At 47.1% G+C, this 27,205-nt stretch overlaps 1 protein-coding gene across 3 annotated transcripts; it reads left to right on the top strand.

Annotated features, from left to right (window-relative positions):
* The first annotated feature begins 276 nt into the window (after positions 1–276).
* LOC102573712 (zinc finger protein RFP) lies at positions 277–27,205 on the top strand. 3 transcript variants are annotated; one of them, XM_059714837.1, is made up of 8 exons: positions 279–846; positions 7,890–7,985; positions 9,475–9,696; positions 9,912–9,934; positions 10,697–10,812; positions 11,131–11,190; positions 11,889–12,076; positions 24,877–27,205. In XM_059714837.1, the coding sequence occupies exons 1-8, from the start codon at positions 448–450 to the stop codon at positions 25,291–25,293; spliced, it is 1,521 nt and encodes a 506-aa protein (XP_059570820.1). In that variant the 5' UTR covers positions 279–447; the 3' UTR covers positions 25,294–27,205. The 3 variants fall into 3 exon arrangements, with proteins under 3 accessions (XP_059570821.1, XP_059570820.1, XP_059570822.1); XM_059714838.1 differs by lacking the exon at positions 7,890–7,985 and having other exon boundaries at positions 277–846; XM_059714839.1 differs by lacking the exon at positions 11,889–12,076 and having other exon boundaries at positions 282–846; positions 24,877–25,110.

Genomic DNA, 27,205 nt, shown 5'->3' with positions numbered 1-27,205 from the left:
GGGTAACCCCTGAGAGTGTTTTTTCCTGCATTGGATTCAATACAAGTTTTATCATTTCTGTGTTTCGTCACAGAATACAGCAGCATTTAATGTTTTATTCAACTACTGCTAGTAATGATCACAAATGAGTGTGAAACAAATCCCAGTTCAGCTTGCAGTAACGATTTATCCCCACATTAATGATCCAGAAACTCCTTTTGCATAAGGAACTAGAAGCTAGGAATAAAGAAACAAATTCCACCTCATGACCCCAAGTCTGCTATCCCCATTCTCATACAAGGCTCCAGAGTGGGAACTGCAGTACCTGTCTCATTCCAGCCCAGCAAAAACAGCATGAGTCAGACCCAGGAAGGGAAACACCCAGCTGCTGCCCTGCCTTGTCTAGATGCAGTGTATTCTTCAATTTGAAGAACTGAACACACCCTGTTGAACGGCTCGGTGGGAGCCATGGCTGCAGAGAGCCCTGTGGGGAGTCTCCAGCATGAAGCTACTTGCTCCGTCTGCCTGGAGTTCTTCAAAGATCCGGTGATTCTGGACTGTGGGCACAACTTCTGCCGAGTTTGCATCAGCCAGTGCTGGGATGGATTGGGTCCAAACTGCTCCTGCCCCCAGTGCAGACAAGTCATGCCACAGAGAAATCTCAGACCAAACAGGCAGCTGGCAAACATTGTCAAAATAACCAAACAGCTGAGTTTACAGGCAGCCAAGGGAGCTGGAGAGGAGAACATGAGAGAGGGAAGCCAGGAGGCTCTGCAACTGCTCTGTGAAGAGACTCAGACTGAAGAGGTGTGTGACAGATGCCACGCTCACACTGTTCCAGTTGAGAAGGTTGCTCAGGAGTACAAGGTAGGAGTTCTTGGTTTGCTGTGCTCTGAAATCCATGGGTCTTAATGACAGCTTGATTTCCTCACGACTTGCCTGTCACACTCCACTTCTCTCTCCTACAGCTGTGAGTGCAAACAAAATCATCAGCTCTGTAAAGCCTTTACAGTATGGAAGAAGTAATAAGCAGAAATGTACATTTTTTTTAATGTAGCCAGAGAGGGGGGTGGGAAATGAAAACCTTAAAGAAATCTGATATGGGAAACATTTTTCTGATGCAGGGACACCTTTTCTGAAGGATTTCCGACTGGTGGAAGGGAATGTTCTGTAGAATGGAAGTTCTTAAATGATCAGTGCAAAGTAAATCGGAAGAGCTGCTGGCTCATGTATGTGACAATGGGCAGATCTAGGATTTTGAAAAGGGAAGTACAGATGATGTGGTGCATCATCATCATCATCATCATCATATATAAAACAACACACGCTTTTTCTCCAGTTAAAAAGGAACTGAAAACTTTACTATTAAGCTAGGGGCCTAGGGCTGTATTCTTCAGTTTAGAATCAAAGAAAAAACAAAAATAATTTGATTGGAATATGCATTAACTTGCTATATCATACATTATATAACAAACTAGGGAAAATAATCAAAAGTTGTTTCCTTAGTCCTGTAGTCATTAGAATTAAATGTCTCTTATTCAGATTCGTAAAACAAAATCTAGCTGCCTCGACAGTGTATCCAATGCTTCACTGAAAGCTATTTCCTCACCTGTATTAATGTTCACCTTAATTAACATTCTGCACCTGAGTTAATGTTGCAGTAGGGCTGTGCGAGGCTTTGGACAGAGCTCTGGATCCAGAGAAGCTTCGGACGCTTCGGTGTCCGAAGCAGCATGTCTGAATCAAAGCGCTGGCCTCGTTAGGCTTCCCAAAGCAGTTCAGAGCTTCCAAAGTGCTTTGGAAAAGCGTCGGAGCCACTTTGGAGATCTGGCTATTGGGTATAATGGGGAAACAATGAAAATCTATAACCTTGTTGTTTTTTGTCCGACTTGGATGAAATTTGCAGAGATTGTAGTCTCTGCTGAGAGTATGAAGCCTGCCACGTTTCAATAAGATTGGTGCAGGTATTCAGGAGGAATTGCACCCCAAATTCCTGAAAGCAAAACTGATGTCACGTGTACGTGTTACATCACAGGGGGGTGAAAACTGCAGGGGTGCTGGCCCTGGATAAGGCCACAAGGCCTGCCAAGTTTCAAGTAGATCGGTGCAGGGGTTTGGGGGGAACTGCACCTCAAGCTGTGGACAAGCAAAACTTGTGCGTGCCATGGGTTACACTGTGTGTGTTAAAGCACAGCAGGGTGACACCTGCAGGGATGGTGGCCCCTGCTGTAGCCACAACACCTGCCAGCTGTGGAGGAGATCAGTGCAGAGGGTTCTGGTTTCTGGGGCCCTGCACCCCGAGCTGCTGACAGGCAAAACTCGTGCTAGGGGTGCTTGTGCAACTGACTGTCTCTGTGTTGGGGCGTGGGAGACACTACTGCAGGCCTGGCTGCTAAGCTACTGTGTTACTAGTTACCAATCAGTCATGATTCACTCAGTAAACAGCTCAATACACAGGACGTAGCTAATGTAACCAGTTAATTACCATCAATTAACACCTACAAAAGCAGAGACTAAGGAGAGGAAATAATCAATACAGACAATCAACTGCCCCAAGACAGTCAGTCCCACAAGCATCCATGTCCCGAGTCTTGCCTGTCAGCAGCTCGGGGTGCAGGGCCCCACAACCCCCCTGCACCGATCTCCTCCACAGCTGGCAGGTGTCATAGCAGGGGCCACCACCCCTGCAGCTGTCACCCCATTGCGCCTTAACACACAAAGGGTCACCCCTGTCATGAGTTTTGCTTGTCCGCAGCTTGTGGGGAGTTCCCCCCAAACCCCTGCACTGATCTTCTTGAAACTTGGTAGGCTTTGTGGTCTCACCAGGAGCCACCATCCCTGCAGTTTTGACCCCTTTATGTTGCAACACATAGAAGTGACATGAGTTTTGCTTTCAAGAATTTGGGGTACAATTCCCCCAAAATACCTACACCGATATTCTTGAAACTTGGTAAACTTCATGTTATCATCAGGGGCCACCATCCCTGCAAGTTTCATCCAAATAAGATAAAAAACAACAAAGTTATAGATATTTCATTGATTCCCCATTATACCCTATGGCCAGATCTCCAAGGTGGCTCCGAAGCTTCGGAGCCGCTTCGGCCGAATGGAAGCAGAAACCTTGTCCAGAGCACCAGATCAAATCTCTGGCATCTGAAGCAGCTGGATCTGAAGCCGAATTGGATCACTGCCAATTCGCACAGGCCTAGTTTCTCGCTAGTTAGAAAACAGTCTGCAGGGCTGAGGAAAAAGAAGCTACCTTATCAGGAGCAGTTTACAGAGGGCTGAATTGCAAAGCAAAGGACAGCTTGATTAGTGGAACCACTGAAGAGCACTAAAGAAGAGAGGTTCCTTAACACCTGTGGAATGAAATGTTTTGAAGAAATCTGGTACATTATGATGATGATGAGCCGTGAAGTCTTTTGACTCTTACTCCTGCCTCAATCGAAATGCTGCTGCCACTGCCAGGCAGTTTGTTTTAAACTTTGGGTGGAGCAGGAATCAAATGAGAGGTGCAACAGGACCAGTGCACCCTGCCCTGGATCTACCCCTGTTGCCTTCAGAACATAGAAGGGGAAGTGATAACTCATTATTATTTATTTCTGTTCTCATATCTCCTGGGAATTATTACATCTGTAGACTCCAAATGAGACCTGATCTTGGTCAGGCTGAGCACTGGACACAAGCAGGCTGAGATCCTGGAGCAGTTGAGTATCTAAAGGGAGGAGGTACGCAGGAAGGAGACAAAGGCTGAGGGACAGCCAGGTCACACACAGTGGGGTGGAACCTAAGTGCTCCAAGGCCAAGCCCTCTGCCCTGACCAGTAGACCATGCTGCCTCCCTTGCAGCACCAAGCACTGATGAGGTACCTGTGGGAGAAAGGAAAGCTTCCAGAGTAAGTGGTCCCATGCCTGTCAAGGAGATGAAGCTTCCATGGGGATGCTGAATTCCTGAGTGGGTCTATGGGGGGTTAATTCAGCTGCCCAGCCTATATGCAAAGAGCTCACTATGCTAAAAACTGTGAGCATCCCCATACCTGGCCTCCTACAGATAGCACACTATTCTGCCAAGGACACATGCATCACATAAGCTATGTTGTCCAGAGTCTGTCACTCCTAGCAGGGTCACCCATGGTGAGCAGGGCTGATGGGAGGTTCCAGACAAACCACAGACCAAACCCCAAGTCCTCAACAATGCATCAGGAGGAAGATGTCAGGATCCCAACCACTGTAAAGATGGAAGAAGGCTGCAGTAAGATGGAGGTCTCCTGTCATCTAGGGTTCTCCCTTGCCACTGGGCTCATATCTCCACCTTGTCAAGATTGTGTGGTTGATGTTTTTGCACTCCAGCTCCTTTGCGTTAAACAGTCGCATGCAGGCTACCACAGCAAGCATGCATTACATGGGATTCCAGCAAAACCATCAGGTGATGCTGAACTATGGCAACCTTTCAAGAGGGGGTTGGATATGTATTCAAGAGGAGGTTGGATATGTGAGCAATATACATCAACCCTCATCAAGACAGAATCCGAGGCTGAGGAAGTAGAAGGATTGTGGGTTAGGCTACATGGGGGGCAAGGAGAAAGGGATTTGGTGGTAGGGGTCTGTTACAGACCCCCACACCAAGGGGAAGAAATAGATGCGGGGCTCCTGAGGCAACTCTCGGAGACCATAAAAGCTAAAGAGGCGGTAGTCATGGGGGACCTAAACTACCCGGACATCTGCTGGGAGACGCAGACAGCAAGGTCCCATCGCTCACGCAGGTTTCTAACCTGTGTACAGGACCTCCACCTGACACAGGAGGTGCATGGTCCCACTAGGGGGAATGCCATACTGGATCTGGTATTGGCAACGGGAGATGACATGATAGGGGACCTCCAAATCGGTAGCTATCTGGGAGACAGTGATCACCTTATGATAGAATTCAACATAAGACGGCGAGTGGGTAAGGTAACTAGTAGGGTGAAAGTGCTAGACTTTAGCAAAGCTGATCTCATTGCACTCAGGCGATTAGTCAAGGAAGCACTGCAGAGTAGGAGTTTTGATGGGATGGGTGCCCAAGAAGGGTGGCTGTGCCTAAAGGAAACGATCCTTTGGGCACAAAGCAAGACGATCCCCGAGCGAGGCAAAAGAGGGAAAGGGGCCAGGAGGCTTCCATGGCTGACCAGAGAAATCCAGGGCAGCCTAAGGGCCAAAAGGGGAGCACATAAAAAGTGGAAACAGGGTGAGATCACTAAAGATGAATATACCTCCTCTGCTCGTGCTTGTAGGGAGGCAGTTAGGCGGGCCAAAGCTACCATGGAGCTGAGGATGGCAACCCAAGTAAAGGACAACAAGAAATTGTTTTTTAGATACATAGGGAGTAAAAGGAAGGCCCAGGGAGGAATAGGACCGCTGCTAAATGGGCAGAAGCAATTGGTGACAGATAGAGGGGACAAGGCTGAAGTCCTCAACGAGTTCTTTGCCTCAGTGTTCCTAAGCGAGGGGCACGACAAGTCTCTCACTGGGGTTGTAGAGAGGCAGCAGCAAGGCGCCAGACTTCCATGCGTAGATCCTGAGGTGGTGCAGAGTCATTTGGAAGAACTGGATGCCTTTAAGTCGGCAGGCCCGGATGGGCTCCATCCGAGGGTGCTGAAGGCACTGGCCGACATCATTGCAGAGCCACTGGCGGGAATATTCGAATGCTCGTGGCGCACGGGCCAAGTCCCGGAGGACTGGAAAAGGGCTAACGTGGTCCCCATTTTCAAAAAGGGGAGGAAGGAGGACCCGGGCAACTATAGGCCGGTCAGTCTCACCTCCCTCCTTGGTAAAGTATTTGAAAAAATTATCAAGGCTCACATTTGTGAGAGCCTGGCAGGACAAATTATGCTGAGGGGAAACCAGCATGGGTTTGTGGCGGGCAGATCGTGCCTGACCAACCTAGTCTCTTTCTATGACCAGGTTACGAAACACCTGGACACAGGAGGAGGGGTGGATGTCGTATACCTGGACTTCAGGAAGGCCTTCGATACGGTATCCCACCCCATACTGGTGAACAAATTAAGAGGCTGTGATGTGGATGACTGCACAGTCCGGTGGGTGGCGAATTGGCTAGAGGGTCGCACCCAGAGAGTCGTGGTAGATGGGTCGGTCTCGACCTGGAAGGGTGTGGGCAGTGGGGTCCCACAGGGTTCGGTCCTTGGACCGATACTCTTTAATGTCTTCATCAGCGACTTGGACGTGGGAGTGAAATGTACTCTGTCCAAGTTTGCAGATGACACAAAGCTATGGGGAGAAGTGGACACGCCGGAGGGCAGGGAACAGCTGCAGGCAGACCTGGATAGGCTGGACAAGTGGGCAGAAAACAACAGGATGCAGTTCAACAAGGAGAAATGCAAAGTGCTGCACCTAGGGAGGAAAAATGTCCAGCACACCTACAGCCTAGGGAATGACCTGCTGGGTGGCACGGAGGTGGAAAGGGATCTTGGAGTCCTAGTGGACTCCAAGTTGAACATGAGCCGGCAGTGTGACGAAGCCATCAGAAAAGCCAATGGCACTTTATCGTGCATCAGCAGATGCATGACAAATAGGTCCAGGGAGGTGATACTTCCCCTCTATAGGGCGTTGGTCAGACCGCAGTTGGAGTACTGCGTGCAATTCTGGGCGCCACACTTCAAGAAGGATGCGGATAACCTGGAGAGGGTACAGCGAAGGGCAACTCGTATGGTCAAGGGCTTGCAGACCAAGCCCTACGAGGAGAGACTAGAGAAACTGGACCTTTTCAGCCTCCGCAAGAGAAGGTTGAGAGGCGACCTTGTGGCTGCCTATAAGTTCATCACGGGGGCACAGAAGGGAATTGGTGAGGATTTATTCACCAAGGCGCCCCCGGGGGTTACAAGAAACAATGGCCACAAGCTAGCAGAGAGCAGATTTAGACTGGACATTAGGAAGAACTTCTTCACAGTTCGAGTGGCCAAGGTCTGGAACGGGCTCCCAAGGGAGGTGGTGCTCTCCCCTACCCTGGGGGTCTTCAAGAGGAGGTTAGACGAGTATCTAGCTGGGGTCATTTAGACCCAGCACTCTTTCCTGCTTATGCAGGGGGTCGGACTTGATGATCTATTGAGGTCCCTTCCAACCCTAACATCTATGAATCTATGAATCTATGCATCTAGCTGGGGTCATCTAGACCCAGCACTCTTTCCTGCCTATGCAGGGGATCGGACTCGATGATCTATTGAGGTCCCTTCCGACCCTAACATCTATGAATCTATGAACCTGAATGGATTTTTGCATGTGTGGATAAGGACTTGAACTAGCCACAAAGGCATACATTTGTCCTCCCCCTGCTGCCACACAGCCCAGTCCTTGGAGTCTCCCATAGCCCACAGCCTGACAGCAGACTCCCCAGAGGGCACCACACTGTGAAAGCTTAGGGCTTAATTTGGGGTAACTCTAACCCTTCCCAACACTAACCAGGATTGCCAATGGCTGCAATTACACTTACACTTATACCAGTTCCTTTCAACCAGTATAACAACTAAACATTTCAGATCAGTGGGAGTTATGTGTTTGAGCTTTTACATCTATCCTTTGTGGTACCTGGGACTTAAATCACTCAATTAGGTAAGTCTGCCTGAAAATGGACTTTTTTCCCCACCAGATGAAATATACCTATGGTTCACCACCCTGTGATTCAAGTCTCCTACTAGGGTAACAAGATCCAGTAAAAGGACCAAATAGTTTCAAACACTCTCAATCCAAAACACTGCTGCTTTCATTAGTAAGATTTTATTTCTTGAGTACCCGTGAGGGCACAAAAATATTGCATTCTCCAAGTAACTCTAGAGCCTTAGGGCTTTGGTGGAAAAGAGAACCCACAGAGATCTACTTCCAGTCAAAATTAAATCATCCAAATAATCTATGTTTATTTAGGAAAAACTTCAGACCTATTTGAAGACTCTAAGTGAAGACAAAGAAAAGCTCCTTGGATTGAAAATGAATGGAGATGAGAGAATCCAGGACTATCTGGTAGGTGGCTGTTGTCTGGCCCAAAGTCTCTGGCCTCATTAAAATGACAGAAAAGGATTTGGCAAAAGAATCAAATTGTTAATTGCTAAGGACTTTTTGAAGGAATAGATCATCATCTAAGAAAACTAAGGAAGTAGAACAAAAGCCTTTGCTTGGTACAAAGCAAGGCTTGGTAGAAAACAAGATAGCATGGGAATGTGCTGGTTTTGGAATGAAGACTTTGTATTTTAGATAAACCAATATCATCATAGGAATCAGGAAGGTATGGCTGGAAGGCACCTCACAAGATCACCTGGTCCAGCTCCCTGCCAAGTGTCTAAACCTACTTTTGAAACCCCAAGCATGGAGATTCCACTACTTCCCTAGGGAGCCTCTTCCAATGCTTGACCACCCACAGAGTCAGAAAGTGCCTCCTAATCTCCAACCTGAATTTCCCCTGCTTCAGTCTGAGGCTCTTTCTTCTAGTCCTGGCTCCCACAGCCACAGAGAGAAGCCCATCTCTATCCTCTCTATAATTGTCCTTCAGGTATGTGAAGACTGTTAAAAAACCACACTCAGTCTTCTCTTCTCTATACCATATAACCCTAGCTCTTTCAACCTTGCCCCATAAGTCTTGTCTCTGAAGTGTTTGATCATTTTTTGTTGCCTTGTGCTGAACTCTTTTCAATCTGTCCACATCCTTCTTGAAGTGTGGGGCCTAAAACTTGAAAAGGGCACCTTGGGAGAACTTGCATTTTAATGCCCTTTCTTTGAGTTTAAGTATGTAGTAGCATTAGTGAAAGTTTCAGAAATAGAGCCCTGGGGGAGCTACTGAGCTGGATCGGGAAACTTGCTTCCCCATGGGCAAGCACTGCTCCTGCTGTAAACGAATAAATAAGGTGGACTGAAGCAGGTGTCACCGTGCCTGCATGTGTCTGGCCTGGTTTCCTCCTGAGCAGCAGCTGGACACTGCTCCTCCTGCCTGTGGCAGGGATTGGACAGAGCAGGTGGGGTAAAGAGTGGGGAGAGTGCTGCTGTGAGTGTGGGTTGCTCACACATGTGTGCGTATGGGACGCCCCCTTGACCACAGCACCCTGGGCAGCTGCCCATGTTGCCCACCCATAAGGCCAACCCTGGGGACAATTCACTTGTCTTAGGGTGGTGCCCCTCTGACCATGGCACCCTGAGCAGTTGCCCACATCACCCACCCAGAAGGCGGGCACTGGAGATAGTTCAGTTGTCTTAGGTTATGTCTATATGATGGTGGTGTCATGCCCTGGCTGGATTGCTTCCATCATCCCTTGACCATCTACTCCTGTTCACATGGTCCAGACCCAAGAATGCCTTGATGGGGCCTCTTTGGAGAGGTTGCTCTCCAGAGTGGCTAGTGAGGATGTGTTCAGTAGTTCTGTGCCTGAGCCACACTGTCACTGCTGTGTAGAAATGCCCTTTGGGTCTGCAAGAAGTTCTCTTTCCAGCACAGTCAGAACTTTTCGTTATTGGTTTACAGCAAAAGACAGAAGCTGAGAGACAGAAGCTTGTGTCTGAATTTCAACAATTGCACCAATTTCTGGAGGAACAGGAGAGACTCCTGCTGGACCAGCTGGGAGAGTTGGAGAAGGAGATCATACGGAGTCAGAATGAAAAGCTGTCCATGGAGATTTCCCGTCTCAGTGACTTGATCAGTGAGATGGAGAGGAAGTGCCAGCAACCAGCAAGTGAATTCCTACAGGTGAGACTGTAGTAATGACAGCCCAGTGCTCCACACAGGGAAGGAAAGACTCCTGAGTTCTAGACATTGGAGTCCCACAACCAGAGATCAATCCCCCCGCTAACATTAGCTTAGACACCCCCATCACTCTGTGCATATTTATATCCATACTTGCATCCCTAGTATGTGGCATGCAAGACTCAGAGCCTCTCTCTTTCTCTTTCTTTCCTCTCTAGGATGTCAGAAACACCTTGAGCAGGTACATGGTTCCTCTCACCTCTCCTGGCACTGGGAAGGGGTAGCAGACCATGATACAACCACATCTCCCCAGGTTCTGCAGCACAATCGGAGGGGCAAGTCATATTCTGGATACAAGTCTCTCTGGAGAACTTAACCCCAAGGATCTCACTTTTTAGACAAACTCTGGGGTTCTCCATTCTGATGGATGGATTATTACTAACCTAAAATATTTCCCAGAACTGCTATATACAAGGGGGTACTGGCTGCCCTAAGCATCTGTGTAAGGGGGCCTTTCATTGCTAGATCACTGTCTACAATTCTGTCCAGGTCCAGCAATAACTGAAAACTTCCTCTGGGACATGATAACCTCAGATATTTTTCAGGAATGATAAATCTCCCAGGGGTTTTCTGGATTTCTTCCTTACAACTTTGCCCAGGTTAGGAATGATTGAGGATCTTTTACCAGGGCCTTGTCAGAAACACATGTTAAATGATCTGAGGTAGGGGCTTTTTGATTCTCCAAGTGGACAGATGCCCACAACACAAAACCCATCAGAAATATGAGAGCAAACTGACCATCTGAGCATGGAGGCCAAATGAGACTCAGCCATAAGGGCTTCCTCTTTGAGCCTCAAAGCTGGTCTGGTCTCTTCAGACCAGTGGAAGAATCTTCATAGGATGTTCTGGGGTAAGGTGGCCTGTTTGAACAATGACTGTCACTAGCTAGGAATCAGACTAAATGATTAGAGTTCATTGACAGATGCAGAATTATGTTTTCCAGGTGCAAGAAGGGGAAGTTCCAGGAGCCACTGGAGATTCCCTCTGAGTTGAAAGCAAGACTTGCAGATTTCTCCCAGAAAAATGTTGCCCTAAAAGAGACCCTGAGGACATTCAAAGGTACCAAAAAGAGCTCTGAGAGGGAAAATGGGGATGAGTCTCTGAGACTGTGGGAGAAAATAGGCTCTGGCCAGTGGGTCAGTAGCTGGATTATTCATAAAAAATATATAAAGTTGATGGATTGAGCAAGTGTAGTCAGGGCCCAGACATTAGACTAGCTCACATCCTTTGATCTCAGAAATGTTACTGAGGCTGAAATTTAGCAAAATGGCCTACTGAATGCTTTACTATAGCTCTCCCGAGAGAGGCAGCCTCCTGAGATGGCATCATAAATCAAAGGCTATGGAATTCAATATCTGTGACCCTTTTCCCCTCCAGAAACTCTACCATGTGACCTGGAGAAAAGAAGAGGGGAGCTTCTGGGCTCCTACATAAAGGGTAAGTGCTGGCGAAAGCTTCCCTTTAATGAACAACATATTTCCATGAAAACAATCCTCTCCACCCCTGACAACAATGAGAAGCATGAGTATTGCCTGGCACACAAGTAGCCTAAAGGCAGACCATGTCATTTGGCTTAATATATACCTGCAGCCTTACTACTCAGTTCAGAGTGGGAGTAGCGATCACTACCCTTCCAGCCGCTCTTGTCTTTGTTCCTGGCAGGAGAGGGCCAGTCCTGCCAGTTCTTCTCCACCCTCCTTGTCAGGAAGCAATCCCAGGCTTTCCCAGTACAGTTGATCACTGCTTTATGCTCTGTGAAGAAGCTGCCACCTCCTTTCTCTTTGGGCCTGAAATCACCTGTTCCCACCTTAATTCCTACATAGTGCTTTTGAATGGCTCTTCCTCAGAGCTTCAACCTTATCCTTGCTTCCCTTCTGCTTTGTTGTGCCTCTACTATTGGGAATGGCAGCCCCAGCAGGGGAACAGGGAGTTGCAGCTTCTAGAAACCAACAAGAAGCTACAGAAGGACGAGGAACTGTAGAGCCATGTCAGTTTAATGTTGGGGTCCAAGACGGAGGCAGCTCTTTGGGGTCCAGAATGGTGCCAGCCAGAACAGGGCTACTGGATGTGGGAGGAATGACCCAGCTTGCTCCAGAGCTGATCTCTGCCACTGACACTGTGATTCTCTCTCCCAGTGCATGTGACTCTGGATCCAGACACTGCTCACCCTGATCTTATCCTGTCTGAAGATCACAAAACTGTGAGATGGGGAATGAGACGGCAGGATGTACCCGATAACCCACAGAGATTTGACACATGGCTGTGTGTGCTGGGCTGTGAGGGATTCACCTCAGGGAAACACTGCTGGGAGGTGGATGTGGAGGTTGGTGGAAACTGGGCTGTGGGAGTGGCTAAAGAGTCTGTGAGCAGGAAGGGACGGATCAGCCTGGACCCTAAGGCAGGGATCTGGGCTATGTGGCAATGCGAGGGCCAGTACCAGGCTCTCACAGCTCCTCGCACTCCTCTGTCCTTGAGCCAAGCACCCTGGCGGATCCGGGTCTGTCTGGACTATGAAGGGAGGCGTGTAGCAGTTTTAGATGCTGATAAGGAAGTACCAATCTTCGTTTTCCCACCTGCCTCCTTCACTGGGGAGAGAATCTGCCCTTGGTTCTGGGTGGGGAGAGGATCCCGGCTCAGACTATGACAGGGGAATGTGTTCTGGGAAAGTATAACAGCTTATGGCCTAGTCAGTTAGACCAGCAATCTTAGACCACCAAAATTGCACACAGTCGGCATGTCTACATGTGAAATTAACGCAAAGCAATAAACTCTGGTACATTTCATGCTGGAGTTTATTGCTCCTGGTGCTGTGTTTACATGTGTTCCGGGACCGCAGCATGTTGAGCCAGGTTGGAACAGCCCCAGCTGGCAGGGGGTCAGCCTGGCAGCCCAGGTTTGCTTGGACCCAGATCAACACGCTGTGGAGGCATTGACTGGGGCATGATGAGGGTGCTTCAGTGCAGGGGTAGCCAGCAGGCAGCCCCTGCACTGAAGCACACTTGTGCCCCAGCAACATCTACACGTACATTGCTGCACACTAAAGAACTCTGCTGCAGGATAGTACTTGTATTTACAAGTACTAATCTACAGAGGAGTTAATTTAGTTTATTGTGGCCTAATAGGGTCACACTATGTAGATGCAGAGATTTGGCTGCAGAGCTAATTAGTCAGTTCCACAGTAAATGCATAGTGTAGACACGTCTAGAGCAGTGCTTCTCAAACTATCTGATGTGGCGGACTGGCAATTTTTTTTTCCAGTGGGCCAGGGACTGGTGCCTGGTTCAGCCGGTGGCAGCAACTGTGTGTAACAGCGCTACACAAATGCACGACCAGCTGGTTCTTTCTTTCCTCACCTCGCACGACGTGACATCACCTGGAGTGTTGGAACATACGAACTGTGGCGCTATGACATATCAATGTTATGTTTCTGAAAATATATTTCTTTCTTTCCTGGCAACTCGCTCTGGACCGGCGACCGGTGGCTTGTGGACCGGCACTGGTCCACGGACCACCACTTTGAGAAGCACTGGTCTAGAGTATATGTCCATACTGCAGCCTTAGGTCTATTAAAAATTATTAGTGACTTATGCAGTTTATGCTGTTACTATATGTTCTGAGGTAGATACAAATGGTAATTTTGTTGTTGTAACCATAAAGTAAGGATAGAAAAGCAGGAAAGTAACAAGGAGATATTTTTAGCTGGTGAAGGGAGGGTTAAGAAATCCTCCATCACAGGTGAGACTAGGATGGGGTTCAACGTAGACAAATGCAGGGTGCTGCACCTTGGGAGAAGGAATCCACAGCATACATACAGGCTGGGGAGTTCCTCTCTTGAAAGCACAGAGGCGGAAAGGGATCTTGGAGTCATTATTGACTCCAAGATGAACATGAGCCGCCAATGCCAGACCGCAGCCAGCAAGGCCAGCCATACCTTGTCATGCATCCAAAGATGCATCTCAATCTGGTCCAGAGAGATGATACTCTCCCTCTATGCAACTTTGGTCAGGCCACAGCTGGAGTACTGCATCCAATACTGGGCGCCGTACTTCAAAAGGGATGTAGCCAACCTTGAAGAGGGTTCAGAGGAGGGCCACGCGCTTGGTGAGTGGGCAGCAGGACAGGCCCTACTAGGAGAGACTGAAGGACCTGAACCTGTTCAGCCTCAGCAAGAGGAAGCTGAGGGGAGACCTGGTGGCTGCCTACAAGCTCATCAGGGGAGATCAACAGCAAATAGGCAGAGCCCTTTTCTCCCCAGCACCACCTAGGGTGACAAGGAACAATGGTCATAAGCTGATGGAGAATAGGTTTAGGTTGGAGATCAGAAGGCAATATTTTACAGTTAGGGTGGCCAAAATCTGGAACCAACTTCCCAGGGAGGGGGTCCTCGCCCCTACCTTGGGCAAATTCAAGAGTGGGGTCTTGTGAACCCAGCATCCATTCCTGCCTGTGGCAGGGGGTCAGGCTAGATGATCTGTTCAGATCCCTCCTGACCCTAGCTACTATGAAACTATGAAACTTCGGTTTTATAGAGACATAAATATTGGCTAGTTGACAACTTCCAGGACAACTGACAAACTGGTTTGGTCTGGTTTCTAAGGGTCCCAGAAATAAAATTGAAACTGACCAATCGAAAATGCTTTTTTTAAGAATGCATGCGTGTGTCTACACACACACACACACACACACACACAATATCAGTAACTTTCATCTGTGCTGTGTGTACTTGGATACTGACAGCACTCCTCAGTTTTAGATGTATTGGATTTCAGAGTTGCTTGCCACATACAGAGGAGGTCTTTGTTTGCCACAAGGATGTCTGTGAAGTGAGACTTACTCCATGTCAGTCCCTGAGGGTCAGCTTGCCCTAACAGTGAAGTTCTCTGTCAGGAGCCTTAGTACAAAGCACATCCCGGGCTGGCCTACAGGTTGCTCAACACACTCACTTTGGAGTAACATTTTCCTTGCTCCAGGATGCTCTGATCCTGATTCCTGAAACTGGACCCTGTCTTCCTGACCTACCTCCACACTCTTTGACCACAATTCACAATCCCAACTCATCCTGTAGCTGTGTGGCTCTGATTCCAAAACCTCAGCTCTTACCTTTAGGTCTGACTGCCCATGTCCCAGTAGCATAACGCCTTTCCTCTCTGCCATTGTAAAAGTGGCAGTTTATAGTGGGCAAGTAGAAATAAAGTTAGTGTTACCCAGCTTACAGGTAACCTTGTGGGTGGGCTACTGATAAGAGGCATAAACAGGTCTACAGCCCAGCTTTCATTTGCTTGCACTTTAAAACATGAAAACAAACATTTATCCCAAAGTCTATCTGGCTACGTGTGACAGCACAACAAAGATTCTCACTTATACCGGCTAGGGAGACTCGAGACAAGAGGTGGGAAAAGGGTTGCATGCAGAGTGGCAACAGGTCTTCTTGAATTTGCTACATTCTCCAAATTTCCCTCCAGTCTATGCCCAATATTTAGAGATGGCTGGTTTTAATATTTTTATAAATGATCTCTGATTGCTTTATTTAAATTTCTTTGTTTCACTGAAACTTTTGGAACTGGACTGAACCAGACTACTTGCGGACTTGGAAAGAGTCAATTAGCTGGAATTTATATACTTGGGAAAGTGGAAGGGTTTCTTATCTCCTTTCTTTCCCATTGTGGAATGTTGTTCCAGTTTCTTCTTTACTTTACTTTATGGTCTTCTCTGACAAGGCTGTTTTTGTTTTTACAAATTATCTAAGCATTTTAACAAAAATGTATCTATTATAGCAAAATAGCATTCAATCCATTTGGTTACATCAATTATTACTACTACTAATACTTTAAGATAAAGCGATGATATAGTGTATATAGATTATTTAATGTATAGTCTCCCCTTATCTCCTTTCAGACCATATGCTTTGTTTAATTGTTTGATGGTTTCCTTTACTTACTGACCAAGTTAGTTGTCACATCCACAAAGGTTCACACTATGGTTACTCAGAGACAAGCTTTGGGCCTTCTGCTTAGCAACACTCCTGTACCTTAGTCTAGGCCCCTTGAAAATGGCCAAGGCTGGCAACATAAATCAAGGGGAAACCTCTGGGAGAGGCCTGGCATTCACTTCAACCTGTTCTTCTAAGGCAAAGCTACCCCAGCCTCTTCTCCTTTGTGACTATACAATGAGATAACTCCTACACAGTAGCCTTCACAATCTTCAAGTCACACCTTCTGCCTTGTAGAGAGACAGCCTGAGAGATGCATCTAAATCAAAGGCAGACAACCCCTGCCTTGGGTGCCAGAGTATGCCATGCAATGGCATTTTGCTTGGTACACGCACCTTGGGGGAGACAGCAGGGAAGGAGATGAGGCTACGTTGCCACAAGGATTAGGCCCTTTGCAACTCCCCTGCCATCCTCCTCTGGTACGCCAACATCTTTAGACGTTGAGGTTGCAGGTGTTTTTGGCACTCTGCCCAAAAATATTGCCAACCTCTGGTCTAAATTGCGAAACATGATGTTATAAAGGAGAGAAGTGCTGTTCATTTTCTAGTGTATGACATGAGTTCATCATTAAACAGATAGTGAGAGGAATGTCAGGTGGGAAACATTAGTTTATCAATGAATGCAGAATCCTAACATGCCTCCTATCCATAGAAAGATTTCTTTGGTAATATCTTTTATCAGCCCAACATCTTGCTAACTCTTCTCCCAAATACATAGTTAGCCCAACAAAAGATATAACCAAACATGACTTTTCACATAATTCCCTGTGTCATCATAACTACCACAGTACTATGACCTTGCTAGTACATTCATATTGATAGATTATTGCTCAGACATTCCTCCTCTCAGTTGATGCCCAGATTTTGAAAACTGACTTGTAACTGCTGATATATACATCTCCAGCCATGCTTTGTTACTGGCACTGGGGTAAGTGAATCCAGTCCAGTAAATCTAAATGTTTAGGAATCACTTTGTTTTGGAGAGGGGGTTAGAGCTGTAATTTCTTTCCAACATTTTCTCCCCTAATCTCATATGTAATCAGCTAAGTAAACATAACACAATTATATATAATGGTCTTTATAACATTAAATAGACTTTGGGGGTGTTGAAGATTTTTCCCCCCTGTATTGAGAAGTAAATAATCACTATTAGGATTGAAGGTGAGGGTGAGTGCTTTGCCAGCTCAGACACAATTCCCCTTGACACCACTAAAAACAGGATTTTGGCAGTGAGCCTTGCCCCTATTTTCTCTGCCCCAAATTCCTGGCCCTTCCAGGAGCCCTGCTGCCTGACTGACACAGCTGCATAGGCTAGATCCAGCCCACAGACCATGTCTTTGACACCCCTGATCTGCATAGCTTCTTTCCTTCTTACTTCCATCGCATAATCTAACAAGCCCAAGGGTCAAGCGTATGATGTGCTGTGCTCCACTTGGCTCTGTGCTATATGTATCAGAGGTGGCCAAGACTTTGTGGCTGAGAAATTGCCTGACTGCCACTCCAGTGCAGTGAGAAATAGAAAGAGTGTATTGCCTTATGTTGTCCTTCTAGGATGTACATACACTTGTTATTGTTACTAAAGGCTTTCTTGAGTTGTAATAATCACTGTAGATAATTATAATTAGCCTGAGTAATCTTTAGAAACCCCTCTTGTGTCTTTATAAGAGAGTGAAAATGACTTACTATGTACATGTCATATTGCAATTTAAACATTCACAATGCCCTCGGAGTGAAAAGGTAATACCCTACCCACATGCGTTCTAAGAGTGAGACAGCCACACAAGGTATGAATCGTGCATGATGCCATAATGCGAGCTGTCATCAAAATGGGATTCCCCTCTTCCCCTCCCCTCACTCTGACATCTCTTGGCCTGCCTTCAGAACACACACAAACTTGGGATGATATTAACATTAAAACATGGGGAAAATGACAAGGGAAGAAAATATTCATTCTTAAATCTATTTATAAGCTTTCTTTGCATTGTAATATTGGAGGGCATTTGTCCACTGAAGTTCTTCAGAGAGGGGCTTCTATAACCAGTTTCTGTAGCTAAAGGGCTTGTGTGGGTAGCTGGGGATCAGCAGGTTGAGAGTTCAAGCCTTTTTTATGTGGCCCTGAGCTTCCTAGCTGGGAATGGCAGCCCTTGTGGATTTGAGACATTTTTTTCTCCTCCCCCCACAACGCATGCCAAGCTCACATGGACTCCAGAGCCCACCTGGCCAGTGCCAGGACTCTGGGGAGCAAAGACTCAGGGCTTTTCTGTTATACTTATATTATGCTTAAGACCAGAGGACTGGATTGTGGCTATGAGGGGCAGTTTAGAGGCCACAGGGGTGCCTGAGAGGCAATCCAGTATAGACCTCCCTTGCCAGAGTTGGGGACCCCTGGGGCAGAGCAGCACACAAGCTGCCTATTGAGGTGCTGGGACCCTGGGGGCTACCACAAGAGGCCAGGGCCAGTGACCTGGAGACCAAGAGGGTCAGACAGGGCTGGGATCCAGAAGCTGAGGTTTAGGACAGTGGACCTTGGTAGGAGGGCCGGGAAGGCAGCTAGAGGAAAGGGGTGGAAGCCAGAAGAAACAAGCCCCAACAATGGTTTGAAGCTTGAGGAGCCAAGTGCAGAGTCAGGGCGAGGGCCACCTCTCCAAAATACTGATTGGCATCTGCAAGGCATGGGCATAACTATGGGGGCTGCTGGAGGTCGCCTTTCTAGCCCCTAAAGTGACCAAGGCCCTCTTAAAGAGGGAGTACACCTGTGAGGTGAGAGGAGACAGGTAACAGGTGTGGAATCAGAAAAAATATATGCCTTAAACTTTGATTATTTTAGTTATAAGATGACATAACCGCTTTGTGTAGAATTGCTGGCTCGGTACAGTAGAACAGATAAGGGCAAGTGTTTGTTCTTTGTAACTCTTCTGCAAATGCTTCGCTCACCGTGGCCTTGAAGGTAGAAAAAAAAAAAAAAGTATGTACAAAGTAGATTTCCAGGTGCAAGAAGGAGGTTTGTGAACTAACCCTATCTCCCCCATAATTCCCATCCTGATAACAGCAAAGAAATAATGAAGTAATATTATAGCCGCTTTTCATGCTAATTTCACTATATGATCACGTGAGTTGTAAGCGACTGTTAAAAAGTATATAAGCCTCCTGATTTTGCTCTTGGGGGGGGACCCCTTCCAAGTGCTTGGGAAATCCATGTCACTTTGGAACTCCCCCTACAGCTGTAGTTTCTTTTGAATAAAAGCTTCTGCTGACCTGACCCAAAAGTACTCTGTGTGTGTTTCCACGACAATTCCTGGTGCCGTGACTCGGATCCAGAACACAGGCTGAGGAAGGAGGACCGCAGGCTACCCCCCCCCCGAACCCTGAGGCGCCAAACTTGAGAGGTAAGAGACCTAATTCAAAATCTCTATTGGGGTTTCGGAGGAGGACTGCCTGTAGGCTCCCAACTTGGCCGTGGTAACTGGATCTGAACCTTGTTAAAACAGGTCAGTCTGAACCTTACTGCCGGCTAAAATTTTCTGTCTGGTAAAGGATCCCATTTTGTGTCTGGTAACGTACGTTTTAGGGAGAAACTGTTTGAGGCACCTTCATCCAACAGCACATCGGGCTTGTAGTTAATTAACTAAGGCGGTGTGGGGTAGGAGGTCTGGCTGACTGAATAAATGTGCATGTGTGTGTGTATTTAGAAATATGAGCCACTGACCAGGACTGAGACTACGGTTGGGCTCAGCCGCCCCAATTCTGCCTGACAGGGCAGTTTTGAAAGCAAGGGGGCCCAACTGGAACCTCGTGACCCAGTGGACAGGGCTTATTGAATGAATGTGTGTGTGTATTTAGAAATATGAGCCACTGACCAGGACTGAGACTACGGTTGGGTTCAGCCGCCCCAATTCTGCCTGACAGGGCAGTTTTGAAAGCAAGGGGACCCAACTGGAACCTCGTGACCCAGTGGACAGGGCGTCTGAGTGATTTTGTCTTTTCCAAACCCCTCGTCCCAGTAGCTTCTGCCGAAAGCAGGAGTGAAAGGATCCCTCTAGTGTTTCCCTCCCCATTTCCATTTTATGAGCCGGTGTCGGGTCAGAAGCCTTTTGTCTGGGCAGTGAAAAACTGCGAGGCAAGGCACTGAGCGGCCCGGACATCCTAAATAAGCCTCTCCTACGTCTCCCTGTGTGACTGAAAATGGGAACAAGTCAGTCTAAACAGATTCCTGTCCCCCCTAAGGGGACTCCGGCGTACTTTATGTACACACACTATTCTCCCGAGACTTGCAAGTACCTGGATAAGTGGAACTGGTATACTAGGGATGATCCTGTGAAACATTTTCCACAGGAAGGAACATTTGATCAGGATAAAATAGTGCACTTGAGAGGGGCGTTAGAGTCCCGTGGATCCAAAACACCACAAAACCAGTGGGACGCGTTCTTTTATTGGTATGATGAAATGTCCAAAAGGCGGACAGAATCTCAAACTAGGAGCCTAAAAGACTCTCAAGAAAAATTAAAACAGCAGTTAAAAGCTGTTCGGGAGAAATTGGCTGCTCCCCCAAATTACACGCTGGCCACCGCTCCAATGTATCCAGCATTGCCCGGGGCGCCCCCACCACCGGAGCCAGCAGAGGATATCCTTGACCTTTGTTCGAACCCGGCTCTCCTGGGACTCCCACATCAGCAACAACCGGTTCAACATCAGGCTGCAGCCCAGGCTAGTGACCCATTAGCTGAAGCTCCTTCAGTAAATCCATCCACGGAGCTTAATAGTCCGGACTCATCCACCATATCTGCCACTCAATCATCACCAGTGTGGCAATTTACTCCTGGGTCACAACCCACCACAGGTGTATTTAGAAGAATGGGAATAGGCATGGAAAGATCTCCCATCAATCTGAGATCCCGAACTGCACAAGTTTACCCCCTAAGACAAATGCCAGGCATTGGCAACGATGGACAAAATATAGTAACTGTGCATGCACCCTGGACTCCAGGTGATCTCTACAATTTAACTCAAAAGTTCCCAAAAATCAGGGAAGACCCAGAAAAATTTCAGGAAGAATTGCAGACTGTTATAAATTGTTATAATCCAACATGGGCTGACATTAATCAGCTCATGCGATCCATTTTGCCCAAGGAGACTATGCTACGTCTGTACGCTGCCTGTACTTGGCCAGATCAAAACCCAGGGATTGGCCAAGACTTTATTGACAAGAGAAATGCTTTGGTTCAGGCAGTTCTCACAATTTGCCCAAAAAAGGCAGACTGGACCAAAATAAATACCTGTAAACAAAACAAAAATGAACACCCCAGTGACTATTTAGAACGCCTCAAACAGGCATTTGAACGATACTCAGGAATGGATAACCCAGTCGGAAATGCTAAACAAGCAATAGTGGCAGCATTCGTCCAGGGACTTAACCCTAAAATTGCTGAGAAAATTCAAACAGTAATTATTGGCTGGGAAACTAAAGATTTGACCGAAGTCCTTGCTGCGGCTAACCATTTTCATAACAAATTGGAACGGTCTAAAGACAGTGCCGAGTTTAAGTTAATGGCCTTACAGATTTCTCAGTTGCAGGGTCCAGGTAGAGGAAGGGGACGAGGACGGGGAAGGGGAGGCCCGGGTAGATTCAGGGGAAGAGATAGATCCTTGAGCCCACAAAACCCAGGCTATGGGAACCAATGTCATTATTGCAAGCAAGAAGGACATTGGAAATCAGAATGCCCCAACCGCCCCGGCCAAGGACCCAGACCCCAGCCCCCACCTCCACTTCCTGTCAATTTTCCCAGTGTTGAATAGGACAGCCTGAGGGACAGTGACATCATTGCTCCTTTGCTTGCTACTGACCAATCTGGTCCGTTTGTTGAATGCCTTATTTCTGGTAAACCTGTCTCCTGTCTGGTCGACACCGGAGCGTCCCGCTCCACACTAAAGGCTGCTGAGTTTCCTTTTCTACCTTATTCTCCTGAAACTGTAAATGCTGTCGGTATAGGCGGACAACCTATCCCACATCCCGTCTCTGAACCTGTCTCCATCTCTATTGGCCCTTTGTCTGAAAATCATGCCTTTCTTCTTAGCCCCTGTGCACCTGTCAACCTTCTTGGTAAGGACTTGCTGTGTAAACTGGGATGCGTGATTTATTGTAGCCCAGATGGTGTTTACCTTGAGGTACCGGAACATAGGGAAACCGAGCTTGTGGCTTTGCTAACCCAGGAGTACTCTGATTCTGACACTTCCTTCTTGCAAGAGGAACTGTTGGCACGAGTACCTCCACAGCTGTGGTCCACCCATGCGAATGAAGTGGGGCACATGCTGAGTGCTGAACCAGTGCGTATCATCCTGAACCCTGCCAAGCCACTTCCTCGTGTCCCGCAGTACCCCATCTCAAAGGAAGCTGAGGAAGGGATCAAGCCTGTCGTTTCCTCACTCCTTGAGCAAGGGATTATTGTCCCAATACGCTCCCCTTGCAACACACCTATCCTACCTGTCAAAAAACCTGGTAAAGATACGTATCGCTTTGTGCAAGATCTTCGAGCTGTAAATGCCGCTGTGTTACCCGCTTTCCCCGTGGTCCCTAACCCTGCCACTATTCTTTCCTGTATCCCTTCAGATGCTACATATTTCACAGTAGTGGATCTTTGTTCTGCTTTTTTCTCTATCCCCGTTCATAAGGATAGCCAGTATCTGTTTGCATTTACTTATCAGGGATTTCAATATACCTGGACAAGACTCCCTCAGGGATATACAGAGTCCCCAACCCTGTTTTCCCAGATCCTAAAAAAAGATTTGGATCCTATCACGTTCAAAGGGGGGTCCACCCTTGTTCAGTACGTTGATGATCTATTGTTAGCCTCGCCCACTTTAGAGGCCTGTGAGCAAGATACTTTGACACTCCTCACAGCTTTAGCTCAGAAAGGCCACAAGGCCTCAAAATCTAAATTGCAGCTCTGCAAGTCTAAGGTACATTATTTAGGGCATGATATCTCAGCAGGAGAACGACACCTTTCCCCTAGTAGAGTTGAAGCTATCCTCAACATTCCCAAACCTATGACTAGAAAACAGATGAGGGGATTCTTAGGTGCAACGGGTTATTGTAGACAGTGGATCCTGGGTTATGCTGCTTTCGCAAAACCCTTGCAAGCATTCACTCATGATACCACCCCGGAACCCCTCCCTTGGACTCCTGAAGCCGAACAAGCATTTGTGGTCCTTAAGCAAGCCCTCACTCTTGCTCCTGCTCTTGGACTTCCTAATTATAAGAAACCCTTTACCTTGTTTTGTCATGAACGGGAAGGAATCGCTTTAGGAGTACTCACTCAGCTGCATGGTGAAAAGCATCGCCCAATTGCATATTACAGCTCTGCCCTTGATCCCGTAGCTGCGGGACTTCCTCCTTGCCTCCGTTCAGTTGCAGCTGCTGCCTTGTTGGTTGAAAAGGCAGATTCTCTAGTTTTGGGACACTCTTTAACCGTTGCAGTTCCACATGCTGTGATGGCCCTTCTGCTCAAGGGCAAAACTCAGCACATTTCCAATTCCCGTCTTACTAAATATGAGAAACTTCTACTGTCAGCTGCAAATGTAACCTTAAATCGCTGTTCAATTCTGAATCCTGCGTCACTTCTGCCTATTGCCTCTGATGGTGAGCCTCATGATTGCCTGTCTATCACAACTCAATTGTTAACCCCTCGAACTGACCTCAAGGACATTCCTATCCCGAACTCTGACCTTGTTTTGTTTGTTGATGGTTCCTGTCTTAGAAATGATGCAGGCAAATTAGTTGCGGGATATGCAGTATGCACTCAGTATGCTGTTTTGGAAGCCTATTCTTTACCCCAAGCTCGTTCTGCTCAAGTTGCTGAACTCATTGCTTTAACACGTGCTTGCATTCTTGCAAAAAATCAAACCACAACCATTTATACTGACTCTAAGTATGCTTTTGGTGTTGTTCATGATTTTGGACAAATCTGGAAACAAAGAGGGTTCCTCACTTCATCAGGGACCCAAATCAGTCATGGTTGTTATGTAAAAGCGCTCTTAGAAGCTGTTCAATTGCCTCTTGCTATTGCTATTGTTAAATGTAAAGCTCATGAGAAACCGTTTGATGATGTCACACGAGGAAATGATCTGGCAGACCGTTCTGCCAGAAATGCGGCCCTTTCTGGCCCACAGGCTCCTAACTCTGTTTTTGTTTGTTTTTCAGCAGACCAGTCTCCTTTGGCTAGCCTTTCAAGTCTGGCCCTTCTTCAAAATCAGGCCCCAAAAAAGGAAATAAATGACTGGCTGCGTGCAGGATGTTCACTGCACCCCGACTCTCTCTGGCGCTCCCCGGACGGCCGCCTGGTGGCGCCTAGAGAGCTTTTGCCACATCTTGCTCGTTTAACCCACTCTGTGGCCCATACGAGCAAAGGAGGAATGATTGCTACAGTACAAAGAAATTGGTTTGCCCCAAATTTTCCTTCCATGGCACAACAGTACTGTAGCTCCTGTCCCATCTGCTTAGCTCACAACATTGGGCAACGGGTAAAAACGACACCCGCAGCCCATCCCCCTCCATGGGGACCGTTTGTAAATCTGCAAATTGATTTTGTGCAGCTACCTAAGTGCTGTTCTTATGAATACATTCTTGTTATTATTGATGTGTTCTCTGGATGGGTGGAAGCCTACCCATGCGTACGTGCTGATTCCATCACTGTAGCAAAGAAATTGCTCAAAGAATTCATCCCTAGATTTGGATTGCCTCTCACAATAGATAGTGACCGTGGCACCCATTTCACAGGACAGATAGTAAAAAACATCTGCCAAGCACTCAACATACAGCAACACCTACACTGTAGTTATCATCCACAGTCAAGTGGTGCTGTAGAACGTAAAAACTCTGATTTAAAAACGCGCATTTCGAAGATTTGTGCTGAAACAGGCCTCAAATGGCCTGATGCACTGCCCATTGCTCTTATGCACATTAGAAACACTGTTAACAGAAAACATGGCCTAACCCCTTATGAAATACTCATGGCACGACCCATGAGGATGCCAGCTACACCACCTGTTGCCCCTCACCAAACAGACCTACAATTAACTGATGAAACTGTACTAAATTATTGCAAGGCATTAATGAAGTATGCCAGGTCTGTTCATTCACAGGTCCAAGAAGCCTTACCTCAACCACCGGATGTTCCCTGTCACAACCTCGAACCAGGGGATTGGATCTACGTAAAGGTCTATCAACGGAAAAACGCACTTCAACCCAGATGGAAAGGACCTTTCCAGGTACTTCTGACCACTAATTCTGCTGTTCGTTGCCAAGGTCACCAAACGTGGACTCACGCCTCGCACTGCAAGAAGGTATCACCTCCATTGGACCCCGAAGCAGCTGTATTCCAACCAAGGTTGGGATCTTTCCCTGAGGCCAAGGACAAAGACCCTCAGGACCTCACTCAGGCAAGTGAGGAGCATCAGGGTGCAAGTGCTAGTAACCTCTCCCCTGCACCCAACACCTCAGCCCAGCCGGATTCATCAGTTGAAGAACGAAGATATCATCTTCGGCCTCGAAGAAAGTGAATGCTCCCATTCGGAAGATCACCACCTCGATCAAGACCAAGAGCCGACATTATCAGTCCTTTAGGTAACTTGAGCCCAGAGGACGAAGAAAGACTTTGGCTGCCATCCTGGGTTTGGCTGGTAGTGTTCTTTTTCTTACTGGTGCTGGTTATGTTTGTTGTTAAGATTCTTTGTCCCTCCTGTATCTAAAAATGGCACTGATATCCTTATATATCACACTTGGGTATCTCAGTATCACCCAAGGGGGGTGGGAGAAAAATTTGTATTTGCAGATCTCCCATGCGGTGGCTCAAGCTGGAAATAAAAGTGACTGCTGGATATGCTCTCACAGCCCAGCACACCTACACCAAGGAATCCCAATGATCGGAGTACCAATATCCCTCCAGCAATGGGGAACAATAAACGGCGGCTTCGTTAGACACTACTCGTTAGCTGCCCATCGATCCGCTCCTAAAGAATGGAGGGCCGCCCCTGCTAACTGGATAATCTCCCCAAGAGTAGAGGCGCCTTTCTGTTACAGATCCAACAACACCGGAGCTTATAATAAAGCCACACCTGTAGGACACTACCCTCATTGCCTAACTACTCTAGATTATAGCCCTAGTAGCACCAGTGGAATCCTGTTGGGTAACGTACCCTCTCTCAATTGTACAGGATTCATGGTCTACAACTTTTCTAAGGAACCTCATGTTGCTCTCATTGCAAACAGATCAGAATTTTACATTCACTCCAATTTTACTTCTTGTAATATATCTCGGTCCAGCAGAATAACAGCTGAACGTGGACCGTCCTATACGATGCATATCAATCGAAAGTGCCGGATAGGGCACAACAACTGCCGAGATTTGAGTACCCTTTCTGCCCCAGGCCTTTACTGGCTCTGCGGAAACAGGGCTCATAAAATCTTGCCCTGGAATTGGGTGGGGGCATGCACTCTTGGACGTGTTATCCCTGGTTTCGAAATGCATAGTGCAATATATCTGGAACAAGTAAAAAATTTCAACCATCACATGAAAAGGGCGGTTAACCCCTTAGCTACCAGAAACACAGGGTTCCATCGATTTGTGAGAACCTTCATACCGTGGCTTGGAGTAAGAGAATTGGAACTAGCCATAATTAACATTTCAGCCACAATGGAAGCTATGGGAAATGCCACTGCGGATGCAATTCAGGCTCTGCAAAAAGAGATCTCCCAGATCTCACAAGTAACTATACAACACCGCATAGCCCTAGATTACCTATTGGTATCCCAGGGAGGAGTATGTGCCTTAGTAAACTCCACCTGTTGTGTCTATGTCAATCAGGACATGCGAATCGAAACTGACATTCGCAAAATCCGAAATCAGTTAAGGGTCCTACATCAAGTGGCCTCAGAAAATACTGACTGGGGTCTAGAAGAAATGTGGTCTTGGCTAACCTCCTGGCTCCCAGATTTCGGGGCCCTTGGCAAGAAAATCCTGTATGGAATATTGTTTGTCTTGATAGTTCTGATAATGTTCTATGTCTTAATGCAACTGATCCTCTGCTGCGTGAAAGCCAGCAGGGGAAGCTTTAGCAAGGCAAGAAAACCCACAGCAGAGTCTAGAATAATGGTGTTACAAAAGTGTGAGCAGATTGAAAGAAAACATGAAAGGCTGCATGATGAAATAGAGGGGCTCATGAGAATGGAAATTTAAGGCTAAAGTGAGACTAAATAGTCTCAAAGGGGGGGGCTGTGGAATCAGAAAAAATATATGCCTTAAACTTTGATTATTTTAGTTATAAGATGACATAACCGCTTTGTGTAGAATTGCTGGCTCAGTACAGTAGAACAGATAAGGGCAAGTGTTTGTTCTTTGTAACTCTTCTGCAAATGCTTCGCTCACCGCGGCCTTGAAGGTAGAAAAAAAAAAAAAAGTATGTACAAAGTAGA

Source organism: Alligator mississippiensis, chromosome 11 (assembly GCF_030867095.1).
Source record: "Alligator mississippiensis isolate rAllMis1 chromosome 11, rAllMis1, whole genome shotgun sequence".
Taxonomy (NCBI): domain Eukaryota; kingdom Metazoa; phylum Chordata; order Crocodylia; family Alligatoridae; genus Alligator; species Alligator mississippiensis.
Note: the sequence above shows the minus strand (reverse complement) of the source record. Positions and strands in the feature narration are given on the sequence as shown.